We start from the raw sequence: 24,426 nt of genomic DNA on the forward strand, positions 1-24,426 counted from the left end.
TTTATGTTATTTATTACTTGATTGTTCAAGCTACCTCACATAAGTGCTCTGTTTGTTAACAGAGTTGTTGAATGTTAAAATAAGGTGAATTAAATAAAAAATAAGGAACATCCTGGATCTGTTTTCTCTCTCTTCTTTATTCTTTTTTAATGTATTATATAAGTATCGGATCGGGACTCGGTATCGGTAGATACTCAAAATCAAATGACTCGGACTCGGACTCGGACTCGAGGGCAAAAAAACCTGATCGGGACATACCTAGTTGAAAGTGGACAAGCTCAAAGTGTTTTAGACTCCGTTTACACCTGTATTTAGCGTTGCCACTTGTGATCCGATCGACCAAAACACATCTTAATTTCAGGTGTAAACAGTGCCAAAGTATGTTAGTCATGGTTTCTAGCACCAAAACACAACCATTTCCCACCCTCACTCTGACTCTTATTATTATACATTTACTTTCTTATTTTGTGTATATTCTGTAGCCTATGTATTTTTTCACTTCCGTTCAAAAGTTTGGGGCCGGTAAGATACTGAAAAAACAGCAATATTGTAAAAAAAAAACTGTTTATTATAAATTATGTATATTCTAAAATCTAATTTATTTTTGTGATGGTAAAGCGTCTTCAGTGTCACATGATCCTACATGATTCATTCACATGATCCTTCACATGATTCATGATTTGCTGCTCAAAAACATTTTGTATTATCAATTGTTTAAAGGGGTCATGACATGAGAAATTAAATTTGCCTTGATCTTGACATATAAGAGGTCTTTGTACGGTTAAAACATCTTGCAAGTTTTATAGCTTAAAACATCCAATAAAAAAAGCATTTATGTAATCAAGCTTGAAAAACAGCTTTTTTTTTATATTGGCTGACCTGTGATGTCACAAAGTCAAATACATTTGCATATGCCTGCCTCCAGAGCAAGACATCGACGAATAGTTATACATCATCGCACCAGAGTCTGCCCAGACATTTGCCTACCCTGGATGTGAGCGTCACGTCAAAGGCAAATAGAACCCATTATAATCACTGTCTACAGTATACAGATGCTAGCCTGACTACGTCAGACTTCGTACTTCCGCTCAATTTCATTTCGCTTCTGTACTCAGTCTGAGACAGCGGCCTATCTATCCGTTTTCCTCCGGCCTGAAAACAGCCGGCCAATCAACGAACAGAGGGCGGGCTGAAACGGCCGCGGATATGGAGACACGGATGCAATTCGCTCTGTTGTGGAGAATATCCCCGGCATTAGCAAACTGAAGCCCGAACAAGAAGAGTGTGTATTAAACATTTTGAATGGAGGTGATGTTGTGGCCCTACTCCCTTTGGGAAAAGTTTAATTTATCAACTATTACCGATCATCAGCGAGAAACTGGGGAGGCTTTTGACAGGTCAGGGTCTCCTTTCTTTTCCAGGTCTTAAATATTGCCATGCCACGCTGTAATCTTGCAATTAAGTTGCAGCATTTCCGACAGACTCGAGATGAACAAAGAGCTGTGTTTAACAGAACTAATCCTAACTTTGACAGTTGGCTGCAAATATTTTTTTGTTTCTCTCTACTGTCAAATATCAGTTTAGAGGCCCTGATTGTACCGTGGATGCGTAGATTAACTTCGCATAATCTGCAAAAGTCGTTTACAGCCATGTTCACTCCGGTATTTCGCTCGCATCATCAAGTGTTTACAGCAGGTTTACAGTGGAAGTTCGATCATAGATTTCAGTTCGATGCATGATGTCTGTGGTTCGATGCGGCTGTGTTGGCACATAACATACGTCATATATAAACTTATCTGATTGGCTTACGGGCAGGGGCGTAATTTGCGGGTGGGACGGGTGGGACATGTCCCCACCACTTTTTGCCATGGTCGATATTGTCCCCACTTTTTAAAACCTCTCGCGGCATGGATAGCTACCAGTAGAAATAAATAAAACATCTCCAACTGGCAGACCATTCATTTCGTTCGTTTGTTAAATAAAAGAAGCGATCTAGCCCTGAAATACGTTGTTTTTTAAATCAAGTGATCAAAGTGCTCCTTGCCGCCAACGATCGGTGTCGCGGTTACAGTGTACCTCGTGGCTCACGCACAGTCTTCACATGCACGCGCGCTTCAATCCGTTTCGGAGACTCTTTGTTCGTTCCGGTGCAGAGCATGTGAGCGGAGTGGAGCGGGAGCGAGCGGGCGGATCTTGGACAGAGCGCAGAGCGACATTTTTAAAAGGACGGAGCGTCGCCCTATTTCCCGCTCCAATTTCGCCCCGCCTACACCACGAGTCTGACTCCACGTCTTTTCCCTGCCTGGCTAAAGAAGCTTGCATTGTGCAACCACCGCATGAGTCTGAAGCCTCAGACATTGTCCAAACTTGTGTTCTTGAAGGTGAACTCAAAAGAACTGTAGATAAGGAAAGCAATGCATTTTCTTTGACAATATAAGCCAATTTAAATTGTAATCCACGTGCACTCTGCGCAAAAGTTCAGTTATACGAATTTTGGCCTAATAGTTCATTTAGCATACTTTTAAAACGTTGATGTAGCCTAGGCCTATTGCCTGAATATTTTTATCTATATAATTAGGCCCATTGGTTCGTTTAATTTTACAGCAATTTTTTTGTACAATTGATATAAGCATATTTTAATTTTAATCATGCGCGCTGTGCAAGAGTTTATTTTTGCACAGATTTGTGCAAAAAAAGATTTGAGTGGAGCGCGAAGAAAACGGTGTTGAGCGCTGAGCGATAATGAGCGGAGCGGCCTGATGTGGCTTTGAGCGGCGGAGCGGGGGGGTGAACAGTTCCGTGAGCGAGGAGCTCCGCTCATATGCTCTGTTCCGGTGAAATCACAAAACAAAAATGCACACAAACGTTTCCCTGCTTGACAACCACTGATGAACATATTCGGTTTTGATGAAAAAAAAAAAAAACTATATGAGTGCGGATTAGAACCATGGACATCTGACAAGCTCGGCAAAAGTTCTACCACTGGACCTTTAAAGGACACATGTTTTAAAGTCGGATCTATGTTTTTATTCACGTGTCACGTGATTCATTCATTTATACACACATGTCCCACCCACTTTTTAAAACAAAGTTACGCCACTGCTTACGGGTAACCAATGATTTTAAACTTCAGACAAGCGCCCCCTAGCGAGAGAGAAAACACTTCTCTATTATGCCATTCCAGACTCTGTCTACGAAGCAAAGTGAAGTAGCAGAGTCTGGTATTACCAGGCTATACAGATGCCAGTTCAGTTTCTGACACACTCCATGTGCTTGAGTCTGTCGACAACAGGACAAATGGAAGAGTGAAAGAACGTTCACTCTGACGCATCCAGCTCATTAGCGTCTCTGTACAGACTTCAGAAGGATCCCAGCGTTGGAAACAAGAGGATGGATTTTTTAAAAGTCCCCCTGTGATGAAAATCAAGGTTTTACTATTGTTTATATGTCTATGTGGTGTTTTTATTAATATGCTTTAAGACAAACCATGTGCAAAGTCATAAGTCAACACCATTGCTGCGTATTTTCTCCTTAAAACTGCAGTGAACCAAAGACAGTCTCAAAAACGTGGTAAGAAATCGCTGGTGTTTCTGACATCACAAACTACCTTGTAACCAATCACGTCAATGTGTGATTGTCAACTAGTGAATAGCTGGGTTTCAGTCACGTGATTATGATGACGCGCGAAATTCAGATGGAGGGCAGGGAGTGAAGAGCGCAATGGACGAGATGGAGGAAAGTCCGTACGGTACTACTTTACACGCTATTACAAGAGAAAGATATAAACAAAAAATCAAACATATGTTGGACGTGATCCTTACGTTATGAAGAGGAGTGATTTTTCAACTGAATTGAAAGATTTTCCTGCCATCGAGGCGGTAGATATCAGCAACTACCTCGTCTTACAGACATACTTTGACTTTACAAAGTTCGGAAACGTTACATGTTACACAAACATAGCCACTTAAGTTGTATTAACTCACCTTTGACGAAGTGATCACTGCACACACGGGCATTTTCCCATTCGGCTCCTCCCTACCGCAGACGTAGGTTTGCAAGCCGTTTTTCCGGAGTTTTTAGGTCAATTTCTTGCATCCCCCCCCCCCCTTATGAACAACAACTTTTGGTACACGATAAAAACTCCTCGTGGTTTGATCGATTTAAGTAACCATAAACGACGCAAAACATAGGCATTTTGAGTTTGTTATAGAGCTTTCTAAATACAGCAAATCACTTCCTGCCCCCCATTTGCATTTCGCGCCATGGCAACGCAGTGGCGTGACGTCATGAAAACAAGCTATCTCTGAGCTGGTATGAGTGTGTGGAGGCGGGGCTAATTAGCATATTCAAAGAACCGCGTATACTAAATGAGGCAAGGGTGTAGAGTTACATTCAAGCTATTGTAAGGCATGAAGAATTTTTTTTCAAGGACATAATGCTTAAATGTGTCATTTTGGTGATCAAAGATGAGTTTTAAGGGATAAAATGATTGACTACAGGGGGACTTTAATACTGTCCCAGATCGTGTCTGAGGATTATACGTTTGTTCGAAGCATTTTGTTCTGTCAGCGAGGCACAGTGCAATGGAGAGTTCGCGAAGAAACTTTTGTTGAAAGATGAAGCATGCAACCAACTGTACCGGATCTGACAGCAGCTGCATCACAAACCGTAAGTAAATGATTTCTTAATGCGTCATTTTTTTGCATATGGGTTTTTTTAGTGCAAAAAACATTATTAACATAAGTGAACTTCAAGGAACATATTAAAACAGTTGTTCTGCTTCATATTTTTAAAACTGAATTTTAAAAGCGAAGAAGCACGTACACTTTCTCTAAACATTGTGTACCTGAAAGAGAAAAGGCAGAACGCATCTTTCAGAGTAATCAGCAGAATGAGGGAAGAATAAGCCTCTGATTTCACAGTGACAAATTGAGCTGCAGTTCTGACATGTAATTGGCAGGTGTGGCACAGGTCTTTTGTAGAGCTGCTAAATGACATTATCTTCAGTAGTCAGTAATGAAAAAGAAGTCAGGCAGGAGTAAAAAAATCATTTTTTTTTTTTACGTAACGATTTTGTAGTTCCTGGCACTTTCCATGACTTCGAAATCATTAGAGGAACAAATCCCATGCTTTTGTAGTGAGAACTATATACTATTATCTAACATAACATTTACCTAGAATAAAAAGTAGTCATTATTTTGATATGATGAATTGATATTCAGTTCACTGCAGTAATCTAACCAATTTTATCAGAATATGTAACATTACTTAAAATGGTTAGATGCATGAAATAACATCAATCCATGTTTTATTCAAATTGTAGTTGACTGCATTTAGCAAGCAAATATATTTCTTTATGGAGTGTCTATTTATACCAAGTGCAAATAACCTGCCTTGTTGGCAGAGGCTATGTACCGTATGTACACCACCAATATATGATTGAGCCAGGCAAAATTACAAAAGAAATTTGCTCATAACAGGATCAGTGGCGTGGAAAGTTTTCCCCAAACTCTTCTTCTCCCTTTTTCCATCGCATATCAACTCGGAATAGTGTTTATTTTAAATAAAAATCAAGGAATTATTCAAAAAAATGAAATAAAGATATTTAATAGTGGGCATAAATGTTTATTGGGTATAGGGTTAGGAGTAGGTGTAGTGGAGTGCTTTAGGAACAGGGTCAAGTAAAGTCCCAATTAGAAGGCATCCATTTAGGATTTTATTCAATACAATCATATACACTGAATATGTTGTTATAATGTTATGCTGTTTTATAATATACTACAACACTCCGAGGTGCAAATATCTGCCAATATTTGCACTAAGTATAAATAGCATCTATCAACTATTTACACGTAGTGCAAATAAAATACTTTTTGTTTCTATTTACACTTAGTGCAAATATCCGCAGCCATTTCTTTAATTTATGGGCAATATAAGCTTATCAGTAAACCAAATATATTTGATCTATTTAATTTAAATGTTTATTTTGTTTATTGCAAATCAGGGTTTTACGGTAAACTGTATTTAGACATGTTCCAAATTTCAGTGACAGGATTGATAAAATGACCCTGAGGTTGAAGTTTAAGCATCTCTTTCGCTGACCATTTGCTGGAAAACAAACAAGGAAATGCATATATTAAGAGTTTCAGGGCCTATATTTTCCCCTCTTCCCTCCCTCTTTTAACCAACAACATGAACCTTACCGTAGACACGCTCGCACACATGAACTGCCTGAAATGCCTCATTTCCCTCTTTTCATCTCTGTCTCTTTCTGACATTTTCTCCCTCAATCCTTGCCGTCCCTTTTTTCACATCTCTATCTTCTCTCGCTCTCCCTCTGATCTGTCTGGTTAGTGTATTACCGTGAGGGATATTTGAATGGTAATTGCCCTCCCATGGTCCTGAGGTTTTAATCTGTCTGCGAGGGAAGAGGAACTCTATTAATTGAAGATGGGATTGCAGCAGAGAGCTGCAATCTTTTGCCCCTCCATCTCTTGGGTTTCCTGTCCACTGTCCTGAACTATGGGTCTCGTACAAGGATATAATCCATCATCTTTCCAGACTGACAGAGAACTTGCCCTAACAGTCCGGCGACAATACAATTAACATTTACAATCTCCTCAGAATGCCACAGAATGCCAAGGGACAACATGTTAGTCAATGGGTTAAATAAATTACAAGGCTGAAATGAAACAGAAAAGAGAAACCTGAAACCTTGTCCATGTGAGAGTGATTACAAAAGGGTCAGAACACTGACCTGGAATCAGTTTTTTTTTGTTGCTATTTTTGCTATACATGCGGCAAGATGGGAGGTTGGTATGACATTAAAAATAGACTTTTTTGTAAATTAATTTTTCATCAAAATGTAATAACTTGCTCTGCCTCTGAAATTAGTTTCCTGTTCTGCTGATGTGAACTGGAACAATCATTGACTTAATCAGTATTTTTGTCCTGATTTCCAGTAAAAAAAATCTAAGCATTCTCAAAACAGAATCAATTTACTTGAATTAAGTTTATTACTTACCCTACTGGCAAATTGAATGTGTTTTCAATTTGGATGAGACAGTAGTAATTTCACTCTTATATAGAGAATTTATTGAGTTCAAGTATATGGTCAGGACTTGGTTTTATTATTATTTATTGTTTTTTTTTTAAATGATTATTTATACATGAAGGTCACATTTAAACAAAAATGAAAAAAATGTTATACCATGCCATCATATTATATTTTTGATGATTCCATGCAGTTTCTTTTTTGTAGATTTTAGACAGTTATTTTAGTATTGTATTGAGTATACTGTATTGAGATACTATAATACTTTTCTATTTTCACCTAATTGTATTGTTTTTGTTATTATTATTACTTTTAATAAAATGTCTATATAGTTTTTAATAATGTTATTTCAGTTTTAGTTACTTTAGTACATAAAATTAAACTAAATGAAAACTAGAAGTGTTGCCTTGCCAAGTAGATGAAATAAAATAACATTCATATGTGTGTGTGTGTGTGTGTATATTCACCACTGAAATTAGTTTCCTGTTCAGCTGAAATTATTTATTTTTTCCTGATTTCCAGTAAAAATATCTAATAATCTTCAAAACAGGATCAATTTACTTCTTGAATTGAATCTTGAATTCAGTTTATTTTACTTACCCTACTGGCAAATTGTTTTTCTTGCTTTAATCATAAACCTCACTAAAGATAAGGGATAGATACCACAAGAGAGATTGCAAAGCTAAAAGGGGAGCAAGAGAGAGATGAAGAATACAAAAGAAAGTAGACGGAAAGACAGAGAGAAGGACAATCGAATAGAGATTATTTACTGCAGCGCACACCACACAGCACGCACCCTCGGCTATGCGCTGTAATGTATCACAGTGAAATGCCGTAGACTTTATCAGCCATCAGAATCAGTGCCAGGAAGAACAAATACTCAAGAGAAACAGGCCTGCAGAAGACTCTGCATCTGATACATACCATTAGACACACCCCCATATTCCTAAAGCCCTCCGGTTCTCTGAACAACAGAACGTCAGGACCCTGAAAAGCTGTGGCGTGTGTGTGTGTGAGACTCACCACACGTCCTCAGAATCCTCGTCACACTCTGCCCCAAACTGACAAATGTCGCACGTTGATGTCTCCTTCTGACTGATCTCTGCAGAACCCTCGTTAACTGGTGAGAGCGAAAGAGAGAGAGAGAAAAGTGAGTGAGATATGAGATCTTAAAGGATTCATCATATCATGAGGAATCAAATTTTCCTGTTTCCTTTCAGATAAAAGAGTTCAGTGTTCTTTTATTGGTTTATGAAATATTCTGAAACTGATGTTTGTTGTTGTTGTTTTTTAAATAACCCTTGGCAACACCAAGAATTGGTCATTTTATTCAGAAAAGAAAACATAAGTTCCATCACAGAATGTTATATACACGTGTAGGCTTCAAAATATCCTGTAAAATGTACTGTAAAAAAATCCACAATAAAAATATGCTGACAATGTTTCAGGTGTTACAGGATGGCATATTGGTACCTGTATATTTTACAAATTTTAACCGTATATATCATCAAGTAATTTAATGTGTATACAAATCTACTTGAACTACCAAAGTCTGCTTTCCCAAACAGCAACATAGTGTTGGCCCAGATCCGGCCCACATCTGGTACCCGTTGAATCCACATGTACCAGATCTGGGCCGACACTATGTTGCTGTCTGGGTTGTACCTTAATACTGATAACCACCATGATAATAATACAGGTGGTAAAATAGAAAGCCATGCAATGAATCAAAATTCATCATAAGTAGGCTACATTAACAAAGATTAATAAATGCTGTAGAAGGTTTGTAATTTCTAAAGACATTAATTACTGTTAACTAAACCTTATTGTAAAGTGTTACAGAAAAAGCGTATGTAATCCTATAGGAAGTGAAAATTTGAATATCAGGGGTTTCTAGATGACCATATGTAGATAACAGCAGAAACCATGAGGTGTATGATTAAATAATTGCTTGATTATTGCTGGGGACCTGCCCGCTGGCTGCAGTCTCAGCCAATTTGCCCCTCTACAAAATAAAAATGTAACCGTAAAGGTGATTTGTGATGGGTTATTGATGGCAAACAGCCAGAGACTCTTCCTTTAGCCCTCGCCTGCTCGCAAATCACCAGTTCAATAACAAAAAGATCAAGACACCTCACCTTAGTGGTTTTATGCCAAAGAAACCAACAGTGTTCGGTATGTATTTGCAATGAAATCTAAGCTTGCTCATGACTAAAACACTTCAATTAGGGCAGTGCTAATTGCAAATTTGCAGTGCTTGAGCAGCAATTGGCAGTAAATGAAAAGATCTAAGTAAACATAGCATGTGAGGGCTTCTGAAGGCTAAATATGGGTCAAGCAGCAGCTTTTAGCCTGAGAAAATAGCTGCTTTGAGTGGGTGTAAAGGAACGGCCTGATTTTCCTCACATTATGGAGTATGAAGTGTCAGGCCTGAGCTGCTGCACTGTGTTCACATTCAGATTCAGAAAGTCAGGGATAGTGTGTAAAGTTGCTAATTAAAAGCTAACTAAAATGGAGATATTAGCAGTGGGCTAAGATGCATTTTGTGAAAGTCGCCTTCTTGTTGTCGCTTACAATCAAATGCAGAATGTTAGTATGTTCAAAATCAATTGTGAGTTACTTGAGGAAGCACATTTTTACATCAGTTCATCATGCTGGATGATGAATCTGATAGTTTGAGATATTGAGGACCTACAATCGCAAAATCGAACCCGACAGCTCTGAATATAAATAATTATTGTCGTCTATACTCAGGGTATAGCAAGATTGAACATGGTTCTGGACACAAGATTTTTTTTTTTGCTCAATAATTTATTTCTAACAAAAAACTAAAAGAGCAGTTTTTAATTATACCTGCATATGAATATGTCTACTTCCCTACTATAAAAAAGTAGTGTGTCCAAATTTACAGTATTCATAAAATAGTAGGTCTTTTTTGTCACTATACCTTGATGTGTGTGTGTGCTTGAAGATTCTTGCGTATCGCTGCTCAGTTATGTGAGGCAGAGCAAGAAGGAAGTGCTGTTCCCACGTCGATAGAACATATCTGATTCTGAGTGTGTATGTGTGTGATATTTAGAATGTATAAGCCAGAGCTCATCAATGATTTACACTCAGACATTAAAACATGTTTGATCCTACTGGAGGAGGGGAAATGCTTTCCTCAAGCTAAACTCTTCTCTTGAGTCTCTAAGCGGCTGAACCCCTCCCTCCATCTCCCTTCCTTTTCTATTTCTCTCCCACAGTGGCTACTCACTTGTTCTACGCTTTCTCCCTCTTGTATGGCTTTCACATGCCTTTACCTATCTGCTTTCGTTTTGTATCCTCTTATTTCATTTCTTTTCTTCACATCCTCAATTTCCTGTTCTTTGCTCTTTGAGCCACATTCTTCTGTTGTTCCGTTCTTCTATTTTTGTTTTCTCCCGCAGTCCCTGTTTATCAACTCCTGATCAGTTATGGGATGGGCAGGGTGGCTTACTGTACAACAACAGTTGAGTTCTTTCTATTCCCCAAAAAAAAAAAAACTACAACAAAATGCATCACGATTAAATGTTTCTTAAAGGGATAGTTCACTTTGAAATTAATTTTTGGTATGTTTTAGCTTACCTCAAGGGCATCCACGATGTAGGTGTCTTTGTTTCCGCAGTAGTTTCAATTTTGATATTTTTAGGTCAAACCGTTCTTGTCTGTCAGTCATATAATGCAGGTCTATGGTCACCACCTCAAAGAGCATGCACAGAGAAGCCCAAATTAAACATGATTTAATGACTCGTAAATCTAAGTACACATTGATGGCCTAAGACACGAAACGAGCGGTTTGTGTGAGAAAACGAACAGTATCTATATCGTTTTTACCTCTTGTAAACACAGCCACGTCCAAGTGATCTGAGGGCGCGGGCGCTTCGGTCTGTGCGTTACAAGAGGTAAAAACGATATAAATACTGTTCGTTTTCTCACACAAACCGCTCGTTTCGTGTCTTAGGCCATCAATGTGTACTTACCTCTTTGAGGTGGTGACCATAGACCTGCATTATATGACTGACAGACAAGAACGGTTTGACCTAAAAATATCAAAATTGAAACTACTGCGGAAACAAAGACACCTACATCGTGGATGCCCTTGAGGTAAGCTAAAACATATCAAAAATTTATTTCAAAGTGAACTATCCCTTTAAGCATCAAATCAGCATATTAGAATGATTTCTGAAGGACTCAGACCAAACAGAGCAGAGTAGGCTCTCGGAAAGGAGGAGTTTAGAGAGACTGAATCTTCAAACTAACCGTTTCAGTCTCTGAGAAATGAGGTGATGTGCAATGTATATTATGAGAAAATTAAAGTGTTTTTTTGACCTCTGATGCATGTAAATGTATTGTAGGAACAAAATTAGGAACCTTTAAAATAGCATATTAGGGGCACACAAAAATATTAGTGTAATTATAGAAAATCAAGCATAGCGTTAGTTCTGGCAGATCACGTTAATCAAGCTCGCATCAGATGACTCTCAGCTGATCCACGTCTACCTATAGGAATACGACGCCTATCACATCGTCCGTATACAAGCTCCTTCATTATTATCAACAGCAATCGCGTTTCTCAGGAGCGAATTACCCTTCTCCATCCCAAGCTCCTCCTCTCGTCAGTCAGGATTTGGAATTCTGATTCCCCTTTGAATCAGACTAATTTCTCGAATCATGTTGTACATTAAAATCTTTCATGTTGGTTCTGTTCTGTTTACCCTACGGGGGGTATCACTGCTCTCCCAGCTCTTATCTATGCTATAGGCTGCATGGATGCGCAGGGAGTTCTTGCCCCGAACTGAACCATACCGTCAATCCAACTGTATGCTAAATACTGACAATCATATTTGACGATAGTGGTCCTGACAGAAATGAATTACAAAATCCAAAATCCTGGAGACAGTTGTACTTCACAGTAAACACAGCTGTACGTCTCGCAGTAAAGGCCCTTTCACATGACTTGCATCAGCATTGCCCAATAAATAGAACTATAAGAGAGAAACATCAGCTATTCCCTCCAGTGGCAGTGTGCCAGTCAAGCATTGCATTGCGTCGCTCGAAGTTTAAACTATTTCAAATTTGACCTTGTTTGCCACGACCTTTTGAGAGACAGCCAGTGACTCCTGAAAAATTAACATGCAATTACAGATCCTAAGTTTATTATGTTTACACATGCTTTTACATCTCTAATGATGTCTTTTTTATAAAAAGAAAAAAAAGAATAAAAAAAGAAAAGACCTGTCAAACTTTATGAGGAGATCTTGAATTCCTCATAATTTCCCTTTAATTGTAGCCTGGTTAAAACCAGACCATTCATAGTTGTAACTGAGTTATGGTCTGGGAAAGCGTCATAGACAAATCATTTCCAGAGGTGCGTCACCAACGGACGTCGCAGATAGACCTAAAACCAATCAGAGCGATGAAGGAGATGACGTATGCAGAGCGGCGGAGAAACATCTCTGAGTGTTGTTCTTTGCTCGGTTTTTAACAAAAAGGAAACGTTCAAATCGCTTAAAACAGACGCGATAGCTGATTCGAACGAGTGATGTTCGACGGCGGCATCCATCTTTGTAATGTAGGCTACAAAATCTGCTTCAAAATCCCAGCGCTGTCGTCATCGTGTAAAGCCCGCCCCAACGTTTCTGATTGGTGCCTCGATTTCGACGGATTGGAAATGGGCTTGAATGAGCTCTTTGCCAGACTAACTTTCAGAGCAAATCTAAATTTGCCGGAAGTTGTCTGGGTTTTCCCAGGCTACTTTAATTGGTTATGCTTGCCCTCCTGTTTCCAACAGCAACCCAGTTTTTAATTCAGTGCTTGGATTTATACATGTGAACCAATGTTCGATGATTGCTTTATTTCTTTCAAATAAATGTTTTCACTATTTACTGTGTGCACATTCTGCTTTCCTGCTACATACAGGACAGTGCACACACACAGTATACAATGTATAGTGCCCACTATTTTTTTTTATTTTTTTTGAAAGAGTACCATCCCAGTGTCAGCTTTTGTAGCCTGCCTTTTTTTCTGAGAGTGTGTATTCCCTGTATGCAATCACTGTGTACACACACATATTTGTATTGAACCGTTCGGTACGAGGCTTTCGGTTCGGTTCTCGGTACGCATTTTTTAACCGAACGGTTGGACCATTTTTCTTGCCGACCAAAATTTAATTATTTCAAATGTAGGCGCGTCACGCGTGGCAAGCGCGCTCATAATGTAAGAGACGCTGGCGTGACCACAACATTGCCCAACATCAAATGGCAAATGTAATGTAAGCGGAACGAAACCACTCGTTATTGTGTGGTTGACGGACCGTTTATCAGATTGGACCAATGCAGCGCGAGCCGATCTTAATCATCAGCACTGTTACTACACAGCGAAATCCAGTAAAGAAAGCATTTGAATTCGCCACTGAAGTAATAACATCGCTGCGAGATCTAGTGAGAAACATTCACATTTCTCTGTTATTAACGGATCAAACAGCGCTGATGTGGAAACCAGGAAGAAACATTGTGCCATGAATGAACTATCCAGTGTCCACAGATCATTCACCATGGATTTACTGTAACACTACTAACTGTAACCATGGAAGTTTGGCAGGAATAGTAGGCTATAATGCTTTCAAGTAACATGACGTCGGTTTTATTTTGACATTATGAATACAATTACTGCCCTCAAATGTTAATCTGAACTAAAATAAACCTTTGTTTATAACTACTACAATATTACATTTCATTTTGTCCAAGGAGCTGTTTTGTTTTAGAAGCTCCTAAGAAAAGTCAAGTATAGCTCCATCTTTCTTTAAAGTTAAAAAAATATCATACTTTATGATGTTAGTTTTAATAAAAATATAATTTTTTAAAAAATTAAATCAAGGAAATTTCTCTGGCATTTCTTTCTTTTTGCTGTATCGGAAACGTACCGAATCGTACCGAACCGAACCGTGACACAAGTGTATCGTATCGAACCGAACCGTGAATTTTGTGAACCGTTACACCCCTATAATTTATATATACTTTATACACACATACTTTATCAAAAGTGAACACATTTTTACACAAAACTTGATCAAAAGTAAGTAGCAAAATGCCTATTTCACAAGTTTCTCTCTCTCCATTCCTTGTTTCAAATTTATTCCCAGTTGATCAGTCAAACGTTTCTAATATTTCAGAATAGATATATCATCCCTCACTTCAGAGCATCCCTCCCTCTCTCTTTCTTCTGTTTCTCTCTTTTTAGATCTTCCCATCACCCCATCCTGTATCTCTTTTTAATTAGCCATGTTCTAGAGTGAAATTCCTCATCCTGGATTCACATCATAAGTACCGCTGGCATATTCACATCTATCAAGAGAGGCAGGCAGAAGCTGCTGTCATCCGAACTCAGTATGAGCATCTATGTGTGTGCGAATGTGAACAGACAAAGCGAGATATGAGATCATTATTGTAAAGCTCCGTATTAATTAGAGATGAGTTGAACATACTCACCATCATTCCCAGATCCAGAGCCAGCATCTACAAAGCAGAAAAACAGATGGTCAGGATTGGAACAGAAGTGTCGTGTCCATTCAAACGGATTTAGATGTGTTTTTGAACCAATTCTGAATGCAACTTACAAACAAAATGACAATATATTTGGTAATTAGATTGCACACTCATAGATACAACAATTCACACCTCTAAAATCCACCTGTCTAATCGAGTCGCTGTTTTTGCAAATCATTTGCACTAAATTGAAAATTCTGTCATCATCTATCTAGCCGTGCACATTGTGTCTAACTTCTGTGATTTTTCCCCCATGTGGAACAGTTCAGTTGCATTTTCATTTTATTAAAATTAATTAGGTTGGGATTTTGAACCCCTTTGCTCACTAAGCAAACTGTATAAAAAAAAAAATGCTGTAGTTTAATTAATAACCAAAAAAGAGGCATAATGTCAAATTGAGAATTTAAATTGCATAATGTCAATATTAAAGGGATATTCCACCCAAAATACAAAATCATTTTGCTTGATAAGATATTGATTCTTATGAAACCTATGGATTACCATCGTGTTCACTTTGTGTGGTTTTGAAGTGTCAACTTTGGGGGTCCCATACACTAGTATTATATGTTTTATAGTATTATGAAAATCTTTGTTTGTATTCATCTGATAATGAAAGCCATATTCATCTGGGTTGGTACATTTTTGGGTGGAGCATCCCATTAAATACAACCAATTGGGCCAGTTTAAATTAATGTGACAGTTTTGTTTTTATTCATTATTGACAATAATGCATTTATCGTTGTAATTATTACGTTTAATTATTATGATTATTCATTGCATCTTATTTACATTTAACCAATTTATATAGCTAACTATGTTATATAAATATCCATCCCTCCCGCAGATTTGATCTACGGCACTTGAATAAGCTTATAGATCAAACGTCACATAAAACTGCCACTTTGTAGGTTAGATGGTCTCTGCCTATATGCTTAGATTACAAATACAAATTCACCTGTTGTGCCATTTTCCCAATAGCCACCTTATGTCTTATGAATCTTTATCTGAGTCAGTGAAGGTTGCAGAGACCGCGCACAGGAGAACAATAGAAGCAATATCACAGACATCATGCAAAACAAAAGTCAATGTGGCACAGTGCACTTCTTTCCAAGCCCTACTTAAAAGAGGCATTTATAGAACACTAACGTACACCAGAGGCTTCTAACTCTAGAACATTCCCAGGACTTAAACCGAGCTGTTATATGGGCCTAATGTATTTGATCTGTAGAACTGAGAACTAGAGGGTGAAAGAACAAGAATTATCAAGGGAAATGTATACATTAGAGAGGAATGGGAAGGGAGGCTGGCTGTCACCTCATTTCCAATTTTTAACACTTATAAATCTGCCCTCCGGCTGCATCTGTACCTCTCAAAATATAAATAATGGAGTTCTTGTGGTTTCATTTGAGGTGAAAACAAAAAGTAGCCCAAGATAACCCCACTTTCTCTCTCTCAAGTTCAAGGGCACAGCCGCTATGACTAGACTGTACTATGTTCTCTCGCTCGCTCTCAGTCTTTCTCGCCATCCGCCCCTGGGCTTGACGGCAGCTTTGGGAAAATCTGACATTCATCAATTTGTTATGATGGAGAGGAGCAGCTTATAGCTCTGTGCCCTCCCATCAATCACCCCACCAATTATTCCCCGCCCAGAACAAATATAAATCTTCGTTTGAGATGGCCACAGGAAGGCGAGGCCTTAATGTGTTATTCCTTTAATTCCAAACTGTGCCTCTCCTGCTCTTTTCGAAATCAGTATTTTTTGTCTTGTTTTTCAGTTAAAAATATCTTAACCCTTCTGAGGGGCTGTTTACACGACACCGTTTTCAACTAAAAACGTAAAACTGACAATGACAATGTTTAGTCTTAGCGGATTACGCTGCTGCTGTTGAATATTTCTGCTGCTGCAGAGCAAGCATGGACTTGCTATTGCTAATAGATACACAGACATATGCTGCTGCTGCATAAATATATACATATATCCTGTAGCAGATCTAGGCAGGTGGAGCTGGAGAGTTTCAGACAAAATCTGAGAGCACGCTGCAGGACTAGTTTACAGCAAATAATGAACCAGACTATTTAAATGTTCAACAAGCAATCTCATTGGCTGCAGGATTAGCAGAGGCCAATCAGCTTGTGCCATGCTGTAATGATGCGATTTCTCACAGATTGCATGCAAAGGACCTATCAGCTTTCATGACTGAACTAGATATATTATTAATAATACAAATTATTCTATTATTAAAATGTATTCTATGAAGATGGCAAACTATGAAATTAATCATATAAAAGCATTTAATTCAATTATATAAATAACCATTTAATTTAATTAATAGAATCATACCATAAGGAGGATAGGAAAGTCAACATACATGGATAGGGCCACTACAGCACTACTATTTTTTGTAATTGTATTTCACATTATTACTGTTTTTACTGTTTAAAAATGCAGCCTTGGTGCATATGTACGCATAATGTAGTCTTTTGGGGTTTTTCTTTTCACTGTTCTGTTCTTGTTTTGCCTGCCTGAGTTCCTAGCTAGTTTTCCTGGCTGTAAATTAGTTTCCACAGACCTGTTCTATTCACCTTGGTTACGTTTCCCCATGTATTTAAGCCCTGAGTTTCATTCTGTTCCTTTGTCCGGTATTGTCTATGTTAACGTGGTTGTGTTTTATTTATCCTGCAATCTCCTGAATGTTCATTGTGGATATATTAAAGACTGTGTTTTTGTCCCTTTTTGTCTGAGTTCGCAGATGCTGATGCTTTCATTCCCCTCCATCCTCCCCACCACCACCAGGATGGCCCCTTCCCCTCCATTCTCCCCACCACCACCAGGATGGCCCCTTCCCCTCCATCCTCCCCACCACCACCAGGATGGCCCCTTCCCCTCCATCCTCCCCACCACCACCAGGATGGCCCCTTCCCCTCCATCCTCCCCACCACCATCAGGATGCCCCCTTCCCCTCCATCCTCCCCACCACCACCAGGATGGCCCCTTCCCCTCCATCCTCCCCACCACCATCAGGATGGCCCCTTCCCCTCCATCCTCCCCACCACCACCAGGATGGCCCCTTCCCCTCCATCCTCCCCACCACCATCAGGATGGCCCCTTCCCCTACATCCTCCCCACCACCATCAGGATGGCCCCTTCCCCTCCATCCTCCCCACCACCATCAGGATGGCCCCTTCCCCTCCATCCTCCCCACCACCACCAGGATTGCCCCTTCCCCTCCATCCTCCCCACCACCATCAGGATGGCCCCTTCCCCTCCATCCTCCCCACCACCATCAGGATGGCCCCTTCCCCTCCATCCTCCCCACCACCACCAGGATTGTTTATAAAAAAAAACAACAACAAAAAAAACAAGACAAAATAAAAGAACAGAATAAAAAAACAATATTTTGCAATGTCCTCTTCCTCACCCTTTCAGTTTCTCACTTCTCTTTCTCTTTCCCAAACTTCTGTGTCCCCTGCTGGGTCACAGGTAACACAAATTGTCAGAAGTATGCAGATGAGGCCGAGCTCGTTCATATTCATGAGGCGGTGGTTTTAATGAGAGACTCAATTACAGGACCACATTACACTGAACCTGTGACACTTCGGCTGTCTGAAATAGAAAGAGAGAGAGACAGAGGCTCTATGTATTCGGCATCTCATTTCTTCATCTTCAATCTGCGTTTTCATTCTCCAGATCATTCCTCGTTCCCTTTGCTGATCAGACCAATCCCCGTTGCACTCATGATCTTCCATAATTAGCCAAATTATTTGTCTGGGTCTGTCCTTTTGGTATTACATCATACTGTCTCTCTCTCTCTGCCCGTCTCTCTCTCTCAAACTGCTCTGTGGGGAGCGTCTAGATGTTCTGATGGATTATACTAATGATGACTTTTCCGATTCCATCTTCCTCCAGCTTTGCCCCTTCCTCAGCACACACACACACACACACACACACAGGGTCTGATTTATAACTACCTCCCGCTATCTTTCTCTTCTTTACAAGTAATGGGTGATCAATTTCAGAACAGTGTGACCTGTGTCTATTCTGTCTCCAAACACACACATATTTGTGTACACCCATATAGCACAGCACACACAATGATTTGTGGTCTGTGAGGAAATGTAGCCCACTTTACTTGACACTGATTACTGTCTTTGCCTCTGAACAGCCCCACATCTCTGCATCACACTCAGACACACAGATGGCTGTTTTTCTACCATGGCTGGGACTCTACATTCCACTGTTTTTTTGTTATGTTGTATCAAATGTAAAATTAACTTAGCCTGAAAAGCAGTTTGTTTTAAAGATATCTAGGCCTGATTAAGCCAGGGTTAGGCCCTAGTTCAATAAGGGCATTTAAGTGGCTTTTATAAACATGCCTTGGAGGAAAAAAAATATTACTGGTGTGCATCTTGAGACAAAACAATGCAGTGACAAACCTATTACCCAAGTTATTAAAAGAAAAAAAAATCAAATTAATACTATTTTCAATCATTTATGGGACTACCATTCAAAAGTTGGTGGTCTTTAATATTTGTTTTATGTTTTTAAAAGAAGTATATTAGGCTCACCAAGCTGCATTTATATTTGAGCAAAATAAGTAAAACAGTAACATTGTGACATATTATTACAATTTAAAAAAAACTGTTTTCTATTTAAATATAATTTAAAATGTAATTTATGTATGCGATGGCAAAGCTGAACGTTCAGCATCATTCCTCCAGTCTCCAATGTCACAAGATCCTTCAGAAATCTTTCGAATTTCTTTTAAAACTATTACTGACTGAAACAGTAGTATAAGCTGATCAATAACTAAAAATATTTCTATAACCTACAACTACACCTGAACTTAAGACTCTTTATATTTAGATATGTATTATTATATTTATTAGGGGTGTAAGGGTACATGTATTCGTCCCAAACCATCACGGTTCAGTGCATACAGTCAGACGACGAATACAGTCAGCCACAAGGAATGTACCGTTACACCCCTAGTACTTATGTGTTCTCGATTAAATTAGCCGCCTTCCTCATTTAATAAAATATGACTAAAATTGGGCTAATCTAGAGACAGAGGACACAAAAGGACATAGTAACTGGACCAAAATACTTTGTGTGTGTGACTGTGTGTGTCCTCACAGGAAGTCACCTCTAATGAGTAGTGTATGTATCTGTGTGAGAAAAATGTAAAGAGGTGGAATGAAGTCATTTGCCATTATAGCAGTACACAAGCCCGATTGATTCCCCTGTGCTTTTCTGAATTGCCTTCAGAAAGCTGTGTCTCTCAGATAATTTATCAGAAAATTAAGAAAAGGCGAAATGAGAGAGAAAAACAACGTGTGAAGTAGTAAAAACAAACAAGAATCGTTTCTGGTATTAAATGTTATTTAAAGATTCAATTCCAGCGAACATTGGAGTACCAGTATCTTCACCACCGGTGTCTGCTGTCAGCACGGTGCTCTGCTTCTCTTTCTCTCTTCCTCTGTAATATTGTAGCAGGTGAGATGGGCTGGAATTGCCTGCCATCAAAACGTCACCTGAAGTGTCACACTGTCAGAATGTCAGTCAAACCTGTATATCTCAGCTGTCTCCCTCAGCAAAACAAACTGTAACCTGCACAAAATGTCTTTGCAAAAGTAAAACCTTTTTGAAATGTATATCTTTCATGTTTTTTCAGTAATGAATTGAGCTTTTATTTAAATCCTCACAGCCTGTTTCACACCACACACATCAGCAGCGTGCGAGGGGAGCTGCAACAGCAGGTGTGTGTTGAGCTTTCACACTGTTCCACAGGAGTGAAATCCAAATTTCAGAAGCGATCTCACCACTGTCACAAACTGTGCTCAGATTGGCCAGAATGTCTACAGTCAAAACCCAGAGATTTTAATATGAACTCAAACATCATGTCATTAATGTCTTTGCAGACATATTTATCTATACAATTCACATTAAATGTATAGCTCTATACTCATTACCAGTTTTTCCCTGTTTTTTTGTTTTTAAAGATTATTATACACTCACCAGCCACTTTATTAGGTGCACCTTGATAGTACCGGGTCGCCTTCAGAACTGCCTAAATTCTTCATGGCAGACGCTGGAACAAGGTGCAGGAAACATTCCTCAGAGAAAAGTCCATATTGACAATAGCATCTAACAGTTGCTGCAGATTTGTGGGCTGATGCGAATCTCCAGTTCCAGCACATCCCAAAGGTGCTCTATTGGATTGAGATCTGGTGACTGTGGAGGCCATTTGATAGTGAACTCACTATGTTCAAGAAACCAGTTTGAGATGATATGAGCTTTGTGACTAAAATGGTGTTATCCTGCTGGAAGTAGCCATCAGAAGATGGGCACACTGTGGTCATAAAGGGATGGACACTATAAGCAACAATACTCAGGTAGGCTGTGGCATTTAAACAATGCTCAATTGGTACGAAGGGGCCCAAAGTGGGCCAAGATAATATTTAAACACACCTTTACACCACCACCACCAGCCTGAACGTTTGATACAAGGCTGGATGGATCCATGCTTTCATGTTGTTTACGCCAAATTCTCATCAGATCAGGCAACATTTTTCCAATCTTCTATTGTCCAATTTTAGTGAGCCCATGGGAATTGTAGCCTCAGTTTCATGTTCTTATCTGACAGGTGTGTCTTCTGCTGCCGTAGCCCAACTGCTTCGAGGTTGGACGTGTTGGGTGTTCAGAAATGCTCTTCTGCAGACCTTGGTTGTAACGACAACCTAAGGTTTATTCGAGTTACTGTTGCCTTTCTATCAGTTCAAACCAGTCTAGCAATTCTACTCTGACCTCTGGCATCAACAAGGCATTTTATCCCACAGAACTGCTGCTCACTGGATAGTTTCTCTTTTTCAGACCATTTCAGATCAGCAGTTTCTGAAATACTCAGACCGACTGGCACCAACAACCATGACACGATCAAAGTCACTTAAATCCCCTTTCTTCCCCATTCTGATGCTCAGTTTGAACTTCAGCAGATTGTCTTGACCTTGTCTACTGTACATGCCTAAATGCATCGAGTTGCTGCCATCGGATTGGCTTGCATTAACGAGCAGTTAAACTGGTGTACCTAATAAAGAGGCCGGTGAGTGTATATCCCAATCTCACAAGTGTCGTTATCAGCATTAATATTCTGAACCAACCGTGTCGTTCTGTATTCAACCTATGCATGATAATAGAGAGATTCTAAGCCTATAACATTATCCTTGTTTTTGTTTTTGTTGAGCAAAACACCAGCTATTTAAAAGTGCAAAATGACAGAGGTTTAATTCCCTTGTGCAACTTTATCATTAAAGATATGCATACAAACATTTATTTATGTATGGACTGTATGTATGTATTTATTTGTTGGTTGGTTAGTTGGTTGGGAAGTTGCATTCAGAATTCACTTGCCTGAAAAATCTGGCCACAATCCATTTCTATGATGTGGAATCGAATTTAATTGATGTCAAATCTCTGTTTAAAGGACAATATTCCAATATTGAACCGAAACATAATTTTTGTCTTGTATTCCAGTCTATCCAATATGTATACACCCTTAAAACATTTTTCTAATTTTAAGTTTTTTTTTTTTTTTTTTTTTTATAAGCATACATTTTTACTGCTTAAACTTGTGTTTAATAAACTTATATATAAATATAAATAAACTTAGTTTAAGATATTCTCTGAAAACGTGTTTATGGCTGATTTGCTTCTCAAATAAATATATCCCGTTTTAAAGACTTTTAGATCAGTTTCAAAGGACAACAATACCATTTTTTTTTTCTAAAGATTTAGTAACACTACAATAAGGTACAATTTGTTAACAATAGAAAATCATTGAAGAACAATATTTGAACAACATTTATTAATCTAGGTTAAAGTTAATACTGTTTTTTTTCTTAATACATTAGCAAATATAAATCTATACAACTTTGTTTTACATAGATTATTTAATAGGCAAAATGCTGTAAAAGTATTATTCATTGTTGGTTAAAGATACCTAATGCAATAACAAATAGAACCATATTGTAAAGTATTAATGACTTTTGCTTCTCAAATAAATGTATCATGTTTTAAAGATGTTTAGATAGTTTCACTGGACAACAAAACAAAAAAATGATAAAGTTAATTCACAAAATACTGTTTTTTTTCTTGTAAATGTATACAACTTGAAATGTTATAAAATGTATTAGTATGAGAGTATTTAGAATTAAAGTATTGTTCATTGTTACTGTAGTTCCTGATACCAAATAGAACCTTATTGTAAAAAGTGTTAAAGATTGCATTCATCAGCACACACACAGTCACCTCTAAAACACAGGGACGTACCGACAGGGCAGGCGCCCTCTGACACCAACAGCACCTCTCTCTGCAATTTGCAGGCATCTTTGCGTAGGAGACAGTGGTTCTCATAGCTCTCGCCGTTAGATCCGCACACTGGAGCATAGTCACTGCTGCACTGTAAACAGAGAAAGAGGCACAGGTGTCACAGATGCATGTTTCTGTTGTAAATGTTTAATGGTCGAGATCAGATGAGGACAAACTTTAATTACATCGGCGCTCTGAAACACAAGACATCTGTTCATGACTGCAGATAGCGAAGAGTGAAATAATGTCTGGTATAACACCTGACCGTGACTCTACAGCACACACACACACACACGTGGGGAGGAACACAAGTCCGCTGGTGTTGTTGTGGCCAGCTGTGGTGTGGCGCCTGGAGGAAGCAGGTCACCCAGAGGCAAGAACACAGAAGGTGAACCGGTTTCACTCGTATATCAAGCCAGAAGCAAATAGAGGTTATTTACATCAGCCATTAAACAAGAGGTTATCCATCTATCTGAATACACACACGCACACACAACTGACACACAGCAAACACACTGGAAAATCACTGGAAACACACACTCACACCAACACAGAACTGCTGACTAATGGCCTGAGGGGAAAAGAGAGCACAAGTGAGAAGGACAAAAAAGACACGAGAGGGAGGGTGACTCTTTCAAAGTTTGAAATCTCTAGTGTGATTTATAAATCACAGGCAGCCAGCCATAAACACAGGACAAGGTGATTTAATGAACCAGAACACACTGAATCTGTCGGAAATGCTCATTGCAGTGAAGTTGGGTGGACTGACTTCTGTAATGAAGAGGCATGTTAATTCATGTTTTAATTTCATGTTTATACCAGGTAAATGTATATGGAACCACATTTACCTTAGACTATCAACAAACATCTAATACTATAGTACTGACATGATAGTTCACCCTAATATGACCTTCTTTCTTCTGTGGAGCATGAAATAAGATATTTTTGAGTGTTTTTTCCCATACAATGGAGTTTGGACGTCAACGTTCCTCAAAATCTGAGGGTGAGTAAATGATGAGAGAAGTTTCATTTTTGGGTGAACAATCCCTTTAACGTCTCAAAGTCCCGTTAAGTTTATGTAGTTTTAATACATTTTCAACATTATGGCAATTTGTAAATTCGTTTTGGTGGCTAATTTGAATGAATTTGTTCAATCTTATACATACGTTTTCTTACAATCTGCTTGCTCCAGTTAGGCCACTACCTCATAAAATAGTTATGTTTTCTCATTAGAAATTTTTGAGTTGCTTTAATAATACAGTACAATAATCAGCAACTACTACAGTATAATACAATAAAAAGTTCATGTTAATTGAACAAAAACAAAATGTTAACTGATGCAGTCTATTTAAAATGTTTAACTAATCTGAATGATTTTTTTTTTATCGGTTTGAATGAATAATTCAATGACTCACTTATAAATATTTCACTTGTTTCATCAC

The 24,426-nt window shown here is 38.7% G+C and overlaps 1 protein-coding gene across 2 annotated transcripts in view; it reads right to left on the reverse strand.

The window, feature by feature from the left end:
* tmeff2b (transmembrane protein with EGF-like and two follistatin-like domains 2b) overlaps window positions 1–24,426 on the reverse strand; it is an 83,422-nt gene that overhangs the window by 27,787 nt on the left and 31,209 nt on the right. For both annotated transcript variants that reach the window (XM_056266869.1, XM_056266868.1), the window contains exons 3-5: window positions 22,946–23,075; window positions 14,563–14,589; window positions 8,078–8,174 (exon numbers count right to left, since the gene is read on the reverse strand). In XM_056266869.1, coding sequence (XP_056122844.1) covers window positions 8,078–8,174; window positions 14,563–14,589; window positions 22,946–23,075 — 254 coding nt within the window. The remainder of the gene's footprint in view (window positions 1–8,077; window positions 8,175–14,562; window positions 14,590–22,945; window positions 23,076–24,426) is intronic.

Source organism: Rhinichthys klamathensis, unplaced genomic scaffold (assembly GCF_029890125.1).
Source record: "Rhinichthys klamathensis goyatoka isolate OS25496 unplaced genomic scaffold, OSU_Roscu_1.1 h1tg000254l_1, whole genome shotgun sequence".
In the NCBI taxonomy this organism is placed as follows: domain Eukaryota; kingdom Metazoa; phylum Chordata; class Actinopteri; order Cypriniformes; family Leuciscidae; genus Rhinichthys; species Rhinichthys klamathensis.